Below are 12,791 nucleotides of genomic sequence, written 5' to 3' on the forward strand. Positions count from 1 at the left end.
ATGAGTAGGTGAAATAGCTGAAGAATGTACAGATGCAGCAAAAGCAGTACTAGGAAAGAAGTTCATAGCAATAAACACCTACATTAAAAAAGAAGAAATTTCAAATAAACAACCTAAATTTACACCTTAAGGAGCTAGAAAAAGAACAAACAAAATCCAAAGTTAGTAAAAAAGAAGAAAACAGCAAAGATTATAGCAGAAATAAGTGAAATAGAGAATAGAAACACAGTTCCAAAAATCAACAAAATTAAAGTTGGTTTTTTGAAAAGATAAACAAAATTGACAAACCTTTAGCTAGATTAAGGAAAAAAAAGACTCAAGTCAATAAAATCAGAAACCAAAACCAATACCACAGAAATAGAAAGGATTATAAGAGACTGCTATGAACAATTACACCCCACGAACTGCATAACTTAGAAGAAATGGATAAATTCCTAGAAACATACAACCTTCCAAATCTGAATTATGAAGAAATAGAAAATCTGAACAGACCAAAAACAAGTAATCAAAAACCTCCAAACAAAGAAAAAGCCCAAGACAAGATGGCTTCACAGGTTAATTTTACCTAACATTTAAAGAAGAATTAATGTCAATTCTTCTCAAACTCTGCCAAAAATTTGAAGAGGCGAGAACACACCCAAACTCATTTCGTGAGATCAGCATTACCCTGACACCAAAGCCAGAGAAGGATACTATAATAAAGGAAAATTCCAGGCCAATACCTTCATGAATTTAGATGTAAAAATTCTCAACAAAATACTAGCAAGACAAATTCCACAGCACATTAAAAGGATCATACACCACTTTCAAGTGAGATTTATCCCTGGGATGCAAGGATAGTTACTATTAGTCTTGTACTATCCCCAGTTTCACATCTAACTTTCCAAGAAATCTGACTTCTAGTTCAAGCTAAATCATCTCTATCTCACCTGACCGTTTGTTGATCCCGGCCCTTCTTTGTCTGCTCGCACCCACGTTAGGACAAGACAACAACCTCGTGTTCTCACTAGAGTCCATGACCCCTTAGTAGCCACTGATATAACTCACTGCACTGTGGTATTAGTCCATGCTCAGTTTCCAGGCAGCTTGATAAGACACTAGAGATGAGGTTCTAGACTTCCTTAAAGTGATGCCTGCTGTCACATACCTCACCTCAACCCTACCATTCTTGGGAGGTCCTAATCCTAAATCTTTTAACACATCTACTCTTAATTGGACCTCCTAGAAATGAAGAGCCCATTTTGCCTTGGTAGACCTAATTAGTTATGGCTTCACACATTAAAGGATCGAGATGTTGTACAAATGACTTTAAAAATATTTTAAACCTTAGAAAGGAAGGCTCTTAATGGCCCAATATTTCACTGGTGTCCTTTCCAACTCTCAAGGGGATGAGCAAATAAAATAATTCCACTTCTAAAGGGGTCCAGTTCAGCCTGGCTAGATAAATTCCCTTTTGGACACAGGATTTGATATCCAGACTACCAAGGGAATGCAGATAAGGAAATAGAAACTGAGAGTTGTTAATGGCTTTTCAGGCTAAAGTAACTCAGCAGTAAGTGACAAATCCTGAATTTGGAGCCAGTTCTGTCAGAGGCCCAACATCTAAATCTCTTTGCTAAAGATCTACCTCAGAGAGTGTAGGAGAACCTGAAGAGACAAAGTCCCTTATGCTGTAGGGGGGAAGTAATTGATCTTTCTACAGTCAGTGCTGGAATTAGTAGTAGAAATCATTAGGTCTAATCCTCTCATTTTACAAATGAGGAAACTGAGGCCCAGAAAAGGTGATCACCTTACTCAAAGTCAAAAGCTAGTTTTTAATAATTTGGAGAAAAATAAAAAGAGGAAACCAGTAAAACTGTCAGAAATTTTCAGGACCATGGAGGTAAAAGAGGGCCTGGTAGAAGGGGGAAGTAAGAGAGGAACTGAAGGGCAGTGAAGACTATGCGCCCTAGAGCCAACCCTCTGATACTTCTTAACTTTGTGTCCTCGGGTTCTCCATTCTTCTTTATTATTGACTTTATAAAATTGTGTGAAGTCCAAGTACCCTAACTCAGAAGTACATCATGATAAAGATGCCAATAAAAATAATAATTACAGTAACAACTGAAAATCATCCAATGTACACTATGTCCATGGTCTCACAGTATTTCTATGAGGTGGTAAGTGACCATTTTACAGATGAATAGACTAGGGCACCAACCGTGCAAGTAAACTTGCCAAAGGTCTCAGAGCTAGTAAGTGGTGGAGCCAGGTTCCAGGCACTTTGATTCCAGAACTGGACAGAGATACTGGACTTTTCACTTACTGGAGCCTTGGTATCTGCTGATTCTGTCCAGTCTGCTCAGGCTCCTTCAGGTTCCCATCCTTACTGGTCATATCTACCTTGCTGAGACCCAGAACCCAGGGCTGACAAATGCCAATTTTGAGAGAGTATCCATGAACAGATTTTCACAGAGCAGAAGTTATATTCAAATATAAAACAAATCAAAATAAACAAAGAAAAAGATAAACATGCTGCAGAAGAAGGAAGGAGGAGCCAAGAAGGATGAAAATAGCTGTTGTGTAGTAAACGCATCAAACTCTTGAGAGGACCCAGAACTAAGACAAACCGCTAGCATTAAAGGTCAGAAAGAAAAGTGTTAGTTAATCTAGACATTAACTAACTAGGTGTCTATCATCTGCATGTCCCTGATTAGAGGAGACTTACTCAGTTTATTGATATTTGGTATTAGAGAACCCCATGTCTGTAAATATTCAGCTCTAAATCCATCCATGGAAAACAAAATAACTGGTGGCAGGTCAAATCTGAAAATGGAAAATAAGAAATTGTCCATTATTTTGATTTTTTAAAAAAGACACTTTTCTGTACTACTTATAATTCTCTAAATTAGAAAACACTAAGAAAATACAGCCAGAAATAGTTCTAAGTCAAGTTTTCCTTTCTCTTTTTAAAAATTATTTCCCTTTACAATCGGTATGTCCAGTATGTTATTAATCCATAGTAAAAATGTACAGTATTTTTTAAAAGGTGCTACATAACTTATCTGGGTCTTTCAACTTGGAGATCTACCACCCTTTGAGTTCTAGAGTTTAAATAATGTTAGCTAACTTTATTTCTGTTTGCTCCTTGGCACTGGCTATCTGTGACACCCAGGTATACCATATATGAAATTTCTCTAGCCCTGAGTGTTTACAATGACCAGGCAGTGCACTGTGGAGAAAAAGGAAGGGATTGGCCTCAGAAAGACAAGTTTAATTCTCTGCTTCATTCTTTATGAGCTGTTTAACTGAGCAGTTACTCAACCTCTCAAAACTCAGTCCCAACCCACACACCCAGCACTTTGGAATCATTACAACATGGCACATTAGTATCATTGCCTCACCTCAAATAAATGTAGTATTTTACAGGGGCAGGTATACATGGAGCTAATTATTTGTAGTTTTACGGTAGAAGTCAGCAGCGTGCAAGCAGAGCACTAATAAAACATCACCAGAAATGAGATTTTATATTAGAGACATTTCAAAATCCCAGCTTTGGGATGTCCTGGCTGGAGTCATTTAGATCTAAATTCTAATCCTGATCGTAGGACCTTGGGATGTTAGTACAAATATTTCAACCATTTTTTAAGTCATTGTTGTAAAATATGAATATAATAACTTAATGTAAAAATGCTTTTTAAACAATAAAGCAAACCAAAGTATGTTATGAGTTGGAAGCCACAAGGAATCTAATCTTTTGTTAACTGTTTTGTTCTAAGATGTAAAGAGTGGGAGAAATTCCACCCTGCCTCTCAGCTACATTCCTGCGTGCCATCTGTTAAAGGAGAATAAACATGTCCGTTTCCTTCTCACCCTTCTGGGCACTGGGGCTGCTGGGCTGTGCCACACTCTTCTTCAACCCATGAGGTTTCTCCTGAAAAGCATAACATCAAAATCTTTAGATAAGAAAAGAGAAACCAATGTTCAATGGACATGCTCTTTCCAAACGACTTAATTCATGTTACTGCAATGACAAAATTCTTCTAGAACATGTTAAATGCTACTTCACATGTTGGCAAGGTCAGTGCCTCTAGCGATTTGCACAGATTAGTAATCTACACTAACTGAATACCAGGAAACCCATCTTTACCAAGAAAATAAAGGGAATTCCTTTAACTGGAAAGGGACAATTTCTTTTTTCTTTTTTAAATAATGTTTTTTCCCTCAAGGACAGTGTTTTCCCAACTGCTAGGAAAAATGAGTTTAATGAATATAGGTATACAATCTAAAGAAAAATGAAAGCATAAAAAAAAAGAGAAATAGCCAATAAGAATAATTTTTTTTATGCGGGCCTCTCACTGTTGTGGCTTCTCCCGTTGCAGAGCACAGGCTCCGGACGCGCAGGCTCAGTGGCCACGGCTCATGGGCCCAGCTGCTCCGCGGCAAGTGGGATCTTCCCGGACCGGGGCACGAACCCGTGTCCCCTGCATCGGCAGGCGGACTCTCAACCACTGCGGCACCAGGGAAGCCCCAATGAGAATAATTGATATTAACATCAAATGGGGAAAATCAAACAAACAAATTTTTAAGATTGTAACTAAAAAATTACACTCCATCTAACTAAAAAATTACACTCCATCACTCCATGGATGTTTCTGTTTATAAAACATTCCCACTAGTTAATGAAGTAGAAATGATAGAATATGAATGTCATCATTTGCAACCCCTAATGGATCTAGGCAATGATCATCAATGGCTAACATGACCAAAAAAGAGACAAGCAGACAAGATGTTCCTCCTGATGGAAGTAACACCACTACCTGTGAAGGGTACATGGTAAACAGGTGGATAGATAGATAGATAGATAGAAAGAAAGAAAGATAAACACCTGAATCTGAACAGTCCTCTAGTTCTAACTACCAATTTGCAGGAAAAATAGGGGATGACAAACTGTTTAAGTCACAGAGGATGCAATCTGCAACACCCAGACTGGAAAATTCTACAGGACAAGTGACTCCATTTATCCAACATGTAAATTGCATGGGGTGGAAAAAAGGAAGGGAGAACCCACTTTTAAAGGACTTGAAATATATCAGCCAGTTGCAATGCATGGAATCTGTTTGGATCCTACTTCAAACAAATATTTTTTTAATATTATAAAACAAAAAAATCTGAACACAGATTGGACATTTGTTAACAATAAATAATTATTGAAGACATTTTTAGATATATTGATGGTATTCTAATTTTGTTAAATCTTCAACTTTTTTAGATACAGACTGAAAATATTTATAGATGAATGACATTAACCTTGGGATTTGCTTTGTAGTAATCTAAAATGTTCAAAGAGAGGTTGGAGGTATTTTATTAAGAAAAAAAACCCAAAGCTTGAAAATAAGCAAAAGGAGGACTGATCATTAAACTTCATTTTAATGTCATGCTGGGAATTATTCAGAAAGCCCACCTATGGATTATCTAGTTACCTAGGAGTATATACCTTTATCTAGCTTATTCTTTACCACTTATTCATTTTACAACTTAGTAAGGGTAGGAGTTAATTGGTAGAAAACTAATAGCAGTGTAACTGATTCTTATCTGATAGCAGATAAATTGTTCTGTAGCAAAGCAAATCATTTGTGTCCCACCACATGTTACATCTTTAGTGATTTTATTCCAACATTCTCTCAGTTCTAATCTCTTCGATCCTCTGAGCCAGCTTAACATTCATACTGTATTGGTATGAGACAAGATTGGTCATGAGTTGATCACTACTGAAGCAAGGTGATTGACATATGGGTAAACACACTATTCTTTCCATATGTTAGAAATTCATCATATTTCTTTTCAAAATTCTGAACTTAAAATATAAAAGTTAGGGCTTCCCTGGTGGCGCAGTGGTTGAGAGTCCGCCTGCCGATGCAGGGGACATGGGTTCGTGCCCTGGTCTGGGAAGACCCCACATGCCGCAGAGCGGCTGGGCCCGTGAGCCATGGCCGCTGAGCCTGCGTGTCCGGAGCCTGTGCTCCGCAACGGGAGAGGCCACGACAGTGAGAGGCCCGCATACCGCAAAAAAAAAAAAAAAAAAAGAGTTATAAAATTAGGGCAGAAGGCAGGAGACCACAAAGCTCAGAGGCACTGTGCTCAATGAACTTATTAGAGAAATAAGCGAACTGCAAACTACACTTGCCTTTGTGAATTTAGGGGGATTTTTAATGACACGATATTCACTATTAAATATCAATTATTATTTAAAAACAGACTTACCATTTCAGGCTTTTACTTTCCTTTCTGGTTGCCCCTTTTAGTGGATTTTCAGTTATATTTTACATAAAAACTGATTCATCTATTAGTGTAAAGCCTATTTTTTACTGAGGGACTATACTTAATAATGTTTCTACTATAACATTTTCCTCTTATTTAAAAAAAACCAAAATCCACCTTAATCTCTTTTTTTGTCTAAAAATATTACACATGTAAGTTAGTTAGCTCTACTGGGTGTGGTGTTAGGAAAAAGGGGTTGATAGCTTGAAGCAATCTTGTTGCTATGTGTATATGACGTTTTTCCTAAGTCTCATCAGATGTGCAGAGGGATTGGTGATTTTTTTAAAAATCTACATCACTTATAAAGTGGCAAAGCAGGTGAAATCAGGCATTGAATAACCTGGATTCTAACCTTGGCTCTCTGCATTACCTCCCTGCCAGTCCGAAATCAGTCATTTAACTAACTGCTATTCAGGCCAGAGAATCTCTTCTGTGATGTTTTAACTTTAGGATCTGCCATCCAGTGTCTCAAACCACAAGAATGTCTAGCATAGTCATTGGACTGAAAAAGACCTTGCTTTACAGAACATGTGGAATGTTAACTTTTCTCTTCTCTTCTATAATATCTTTGCTCTGAGCTCCCTTCCTCTATCATGCACAAAACCCATTTCTTCCCACAGTAAACACATTGGGTCTTTTCTTCCATGTAGAGTGGCTAAAAATTCTTGGACTTGATTTAATGTCTGCAGCCTAGGCCAGCTCTAGGGTCACTGAACTCACACAGGCAAATGGGTCAACACCTGCTTACCTTGGCAAACACTCTTATAGTCAGCACAGCAGTCTTTCTTCTGTAAACAGTCATCTGAACAAGAGCAAAGGCTGGATTCCAGTCTGGTCTCCCCACAACGAAATTTATTGCACGTCCATATTCGAGCTGGAAAATTACATAATTCGGTTTTGAGCATACAACTTAATTTAAGCATCCAATAACAAAAATACAAATTCCATGCATTTCTTCTTGTATTATCCTATGGTCAAATTCTTGGTTTATCTTCATTCATAAATGAAAATTCATAATACGAATAAGGGGCAATCCACCACTTTTCTTCATTTGGCATGGGTGGCAGAGAGAAATGTAGCTTTATAAGCTGCAGCTCTGGTCTACCTATCAGGTAGACCTCTGAGTCTGGAGAAACTCTGAACACCTGTCCTATTCCCACCCAAGGGTAGGAACTTCCAATGGTAAAGAACTACTAACCTTGAGTGACTGTTGCCACCGAAGAGCAGCCTGCCCAGCCTTATCTAAGGACAGACAACAAGGAAGTGGCAGTGACAACAGAAGTAACAGGAACATGGTCAGGTCTGTAAGAATGTAGGCAGGCAGGGTACCTCCCAACTGAGAGTGAAAGAAAGGTAGATCAGCTCCCCACCATGCCTCTGATATTTGCCCAGGCTAGGCACTTAATGTGAGATCAGTTTCAATAAATCCCAGTGCTAACAACAGCAAGAGGCTGGACTGAGGCTGCTTCCTAGGGCCACCTGCAGGAAACAGTGACTAGAATCAACATCAGCCCCTGTGCTCAGACAAATGCATTGGCTAGGTGACAGCTGTGTGTTTCAGTCATGCACAGAATTCTTCATTCTCAATTATATACTATGTACTTAGAAAGAAAAGAGTTCTGGAGATGAATTAAAAGGAGTACAGATCTTATCCATACTAGGCTATACCCTCCTCCTTGCCCTTTTCAGAGAGCATAATTTAAGGAGCTGTACTGTCCTAATCTTCTCTCCTCGAACCACTAGACACCTCCCCCCACCACCTCCTTGATTTCTTAGAAAATTAAATATTGCAAACTGTCTCTTCTGCCTCAAGAACAGTGTTTCTCAAGTTGTGTTCTGTGGACCGCTGGCATCGGAATCGCTAAGAATCACCAGCTTTGCAGTGGAGTCTTATGCATCCTGAAATTTGAGAACCACTAAAAATGAGACTAAATAAGATGATAAGCCATGAGACAACTCCCTTGAAACTTGTGTAATTTGACAACATTTCATCTACTGGAGACTGTTATTCCTCAACCTCAACTAAATAAAGTGTGGGTTCTATCTTTAGTACTGAAAGGGGGGTCAGGATTATACTAGATCCTGAATACAAGGCGTAATGGGCTGAATTGTGTCCCTCCCCTAAAATGTTGAAGTCTTAACTTCAACATGACTGTGAATGTGCCCTTATTTAGAAAAGGATTTTGCAGATAACCAAGTTAAAATCAGGTCATTAGAGTGGACCCCAATCCAGTATGACTGGTATTCTTCTTACAACAAGAGGAAATTCAGACGTGGACACACCCAGAGGGAAGACTGTGAGGACGTGGGGAGAAGGCCATCTGCAGACGAAGGCAGAGCTTTGAGTTACGTCTGCCACAACTGGAGGAACACGCAAGATGGCTGGAGACCCGCCAAAAGCTAGGAGAGAAGCATGGAACAGATTCTCCCTCACAGCCTCAGAAGGAACCAACCCTGCCAAACCTAGATCTTGGACTTCTAGTTTCCAGAACTGTGAGAAAATGAATTTCTGTTGTTTAAGCCACCCAGTTCGTGGGACTTTGTTATGGCAGCCTGAGCAAACTAATACACAAGGTGAGCATTTGCATTTGCATGCAAATGCTCATGCAAATGTGCTATCATTAGATAGCACAACCAACATGCTAATAAACTTGCTCTCAGGATTCGTACTTGGTCCCACACAGGTGTCTTCAAAGTCCCAGCAGCAGTCGCCTCGGCCTTTACATTGCACGTCACACCGGCAGCCCTCCAGTCCTCTATGTGAAGCATCAAAGCATTTTTTCCTGCAGCTGCCTGTAGAGTGAAAGAATAAGGAAATCTGTGCTTAGAAGTTATCCGAAGTCTCATAGCTTGATGGTGCAAGCCCAAGAAGTACCCAGCACAGACTAGGACAGACAATTAGATAATTTTTATTGCACTGTATGACTCATCAGTGCAAAGTGATAAATAATGAGTAATACATAATGAGTGATTTTTCCCCAGGACTCCAGAGAGGTCCCAGACTCAGATACACCAGGGGCCATAAGGAGAGGGTAGGAGGGACAAGCAGAGGCTAAATGTAGTGGAATTGGTTGAAAGTCTGCATATGAAGCAGCAGCTACCCACCCCACCTCCCACTACAGAATAGAAGGCTCAAAATTTGGAAGAAATTGGGAGGAGTTGCTTTCATCACAGAGACAGCAGACATGGAGGATGGCCATAATGAGAAAAAAAGATGAACAAGTCTTACTCTTAAATGTGAACAGATGATTACCAGACCTTTGAGGATAGCATCCACATGAAAAACCAAAACAAACAAGAAAAAAAGAAAAACTTTTGAAGAGGAAATATTGCAAGGAGCAGAAGAGTTAAACACACACACGATCACGCACACACAAACACACAACTGATATTGAGATGCTCAGAAAAGAAATTGCATCCATTAAATAAGAAAGTAAACTATAATTTTAAAAAGGGAAATCACGTTCAGGGTGCTCTTAGAAATAAAAACGTGAGAGCAGTAATGGAAAACTCAGTAGAGGGGTGTGGTAGGCAGAATTATGGTTTTCAAGAAGATTCCATCCCCTAATCCTCGAGACTGTGAATCTACTGCCTTACATGGCAGAGGAACTTTGCAGATATAATTAAGGCTACTACTTAGTTGACCTTGAAACAGGGAGGTACTACTGAAAAGTGAAAACAAAGAAAATGGAAATGATATTATTAAAGAAATCATAATAAAATTTCCCAGAGTTGAAGAGTAAACATTATTATGTCAAAGGTGCTCACCAAATTTCACAGCAAAACTCACACCAAGGGATCAATAGGGATAAAGAGATCTGGAAAGCTCCCAGAGATAGATCAGGAGAAATGTGTACAGGATCACAAGTCAGAATGATATCAAATTTCCTAAAAGCAACTCTGGGAGAGGGTATAGGTCCAATGGCATGTTGGATACACACCAAAGAGCACTATGTATTAAGTAGATAGGTACATAACAATAAGTGCATGCACTGTAATTAGATAGCTACAAAGTCCTGTGAGAAAGTAAGGGGAAAAGTTTATATGCCATTTACATAAAACGTCTTTACATTTTTACATTCACTCCTTTGAAACATTTTCCGCACTTGAACTTCAGGACAAAACAATCACCTGGCTTTCTTCCCACATTCCTGACCCTCCTTCCTAGTCTTCTGTGTTCTCCTCCCTTCATCTTCCAGTCCTTTAAGGTTGGCATACCCTGGTCACATTTCTTTAAAGCCCATGTATGATGCTGGTAACCACCATGTTGCATGTCCAGCCAGAACTTCCCCCAAAAGCCAGTCTTTTATATACAACTACTTTTTGACTTTTCTACTTGGACATCTAGTAGGTATTTCAAATTTAACATATCCAAAACTGAGTTCCTGATTATTCTTCCCAAACCAGCTCCTTCTATAGCCTTCCCCATCTGAATTATGGAAATGCCATATTTTCTGATGTTCATGCTGAAAATCTTGAGGTCATTCTTGACTTCTCTGTTTCTCACTCCATATCCAATCTGTTGATAAAATCTATCTATTACATCAAAAGATCTCCAGAATCCAAGTACTTTTCATCAGTTACAATGCTACCACCCTGGTCCAAGACATATGGCTTGTCTATATTATTGCAATAATTTTCTAATTGGTCTCTCTATTTCTCCTGGTTTCGCTCTGCCATTTATTCATAACACAGCAGCCTGAGCGATCATGTTGAAAAGCAAACCACAGCATGTCATGTCATTCCTCTGCTCAAAACCTCCAATCACTCCCCATCACACTCAGAATGAAAGCCAAAAGCCGTATTTTGACCTACCAACCCCTCTGTGATCAACTCCTCTTTGGCTGATCTCATTTTATGACTACCCTCCCTCTGGGCCTCTTAGCTCTAGCTCACTGATCTCCTGTTATTCTTTAAATAGAACATATGCCAGATAAGCTCCTCCCTTAGGCCTTTGCACTTGCTATTTTCTCTTGCCTGGAATGTTCTTTTCCAAAATATCCTTGTTTCTTCCTCACTTCCTTTAGCTCTTTACTCAAAAGTCATTACGCACACCCCACCCACCCTGACTCAATATTTCATGTTCCCCTTTTCAGTTTTACTTATTCCTTAGCACTTTCCCTTCATATTATATATATATATATATATATATATATTGCTCAATTTTAATTATCTGTCTTCCATGCTAGAATGTAAACCCTTTGAGGGATTTTTGTCTGTTTCCTTTATCACTATATCCCCAGTAATTAGAATAGTGCCTAGCACAGCGTTAGTGCTCAATTGTTGAAGAACAGGTAAAAAGGATGTGCACATAAATTGAGAAATTTGTCACTCAAACTAGAAAAACTTGTTTAAAAACTCACACTAGAGGGCTTCCCTGGTGGCGCAGTGGTTGAGAGTCCGCCTGCCGATGCAGGGGACACGGGTTCGTGCTCCGATCCAGGAAGATCCCACATGCCGCGGAGCGGCTGGGCCTGTGAGCCATGGCCGCTGAGCCTGCGCGTCCGGAGCCTGTGCTCCGCAACGGGAGAGGCCACAACAGTGAGAGGCCCGCGTACCGCAAAAAAAAAAAAAAAAAAAAAAAAAAACTCACACTAGAAAAAATATATATTGCCTATGAAAAGTAGGTTAATTGGAGCAGAGAATGGTGAAGATGATCAAGGGTTGGGGTTTAGGAAACAGTTGTGGTGGAAGAACGAGGGGGTGACTATGTTAGGATGCTGGCAAAAAGAAGCTGGCGTTAAACACCAATCCCCTGGGTGGGAGGGAGAGGAGAGTGATGCCACACAAGCCCTGATAGACTGAGATGAAAGGAAGAGAATAAGGAACAATGACTAGGGAGCCAGTCAGTAGCTGTACTAACGTAAGGAAAGGAGGGAAAGAGCTGGAATAATTGGAGATTTTGCTCAGAGATTACCATATGCCTTTTGCAATTAGTTTATGTGATTTGTGGGATGAAATAACCAAGAAATGATGCCCACCTGTGCACACTAACATCAGAATAATACCACCAAAATGACCTGCCAGCATTTGCTAGATCTAGGACTGGTACTGCAGCTCAGAAACACAACAGCCAAGTGACCAAGAAAAGACAGTAATTTTCCAGCCAATGCCCATCTTTTCAGTTCCACTGTGTTCCCATGTTACAGCAGGGGTACTGAGTGTTTGTAAATTACTAAGTGAAAACATAATTGGAAAATTGCCAGTTAACCTCACCAAGAGTCTCCCACTGAAGAAGACTTTCCCCATTGGAGTCAAATTAGAAGTTAATCAACCATATAAAAAAGGAGAATAAATTATCTAACACTTGACCTCATACTTTCCCTTAGTAAAAGTGTCAAAACAATACATAGTAAGATTATAGAAAGTGCTTTTTATTGAATCGCTTGCAAATGGTTTATTTACTGTTCGTACTAATGTAATATGGCAAAAGGGATGGGAGGTGTTTTGATACTTTGAGCCACAGATCTCCTATTTTTCTTTGCTTCTTA

The 12,791-nt window shown here is 39.4% G+C and overlaps 1 protein-coding gene across 2 annotated transcripts in view; it reads right to left on the reverse strand.

Annotated features, from left to right (window-relative positions):
• The window catches only part of ENPP3 (ectonucleotide pyrophosphatase/phosphodiesterase 3), a 60,327-nt gene that overhangs the window by 43,218 nt on the left and 4,318 nt on the right, over window positions 1–12,791 (reverse strand). For both annotated transcript variants that reach the window (XM_082855681.1, XM_082855680.1), the window contains exons 3-6: window positions 8,971–9,093; window positions 7,049–7,174; window positions 3,853–3,913; window positions 2,708–2,805 (exon numbers count right to left, since the gene is read on the reverse strand). In XM_082855681.1, coding sequence (XP_082711807.1) covers window positions 2,708–2,805; window positions 3,853–3,913; window positions 7,049–7,174; window positions 8,971–9,093 — 408 coding nt within the window. The remainder of the gene's footprint in view (window positions 1–2,707; window positions 2,806–3,852; window positions 3,914–7,048; window positions 7,175–8,970; window positions 9,094–12,791) is intronic.

The sequence above is a fragment of the Leucopleurus acutus genome, assembly GCF_964270905.1.
Source record: "Leucopleurus acutus genome assembly, chromosome: 15".
NCBI classification, from domain to species: Eukaryota; Metazoa; Chordata; class Mammalia; order Artiodactyla; family Delphinidae; genus Leucopleurus; species Leucopleurus acutus.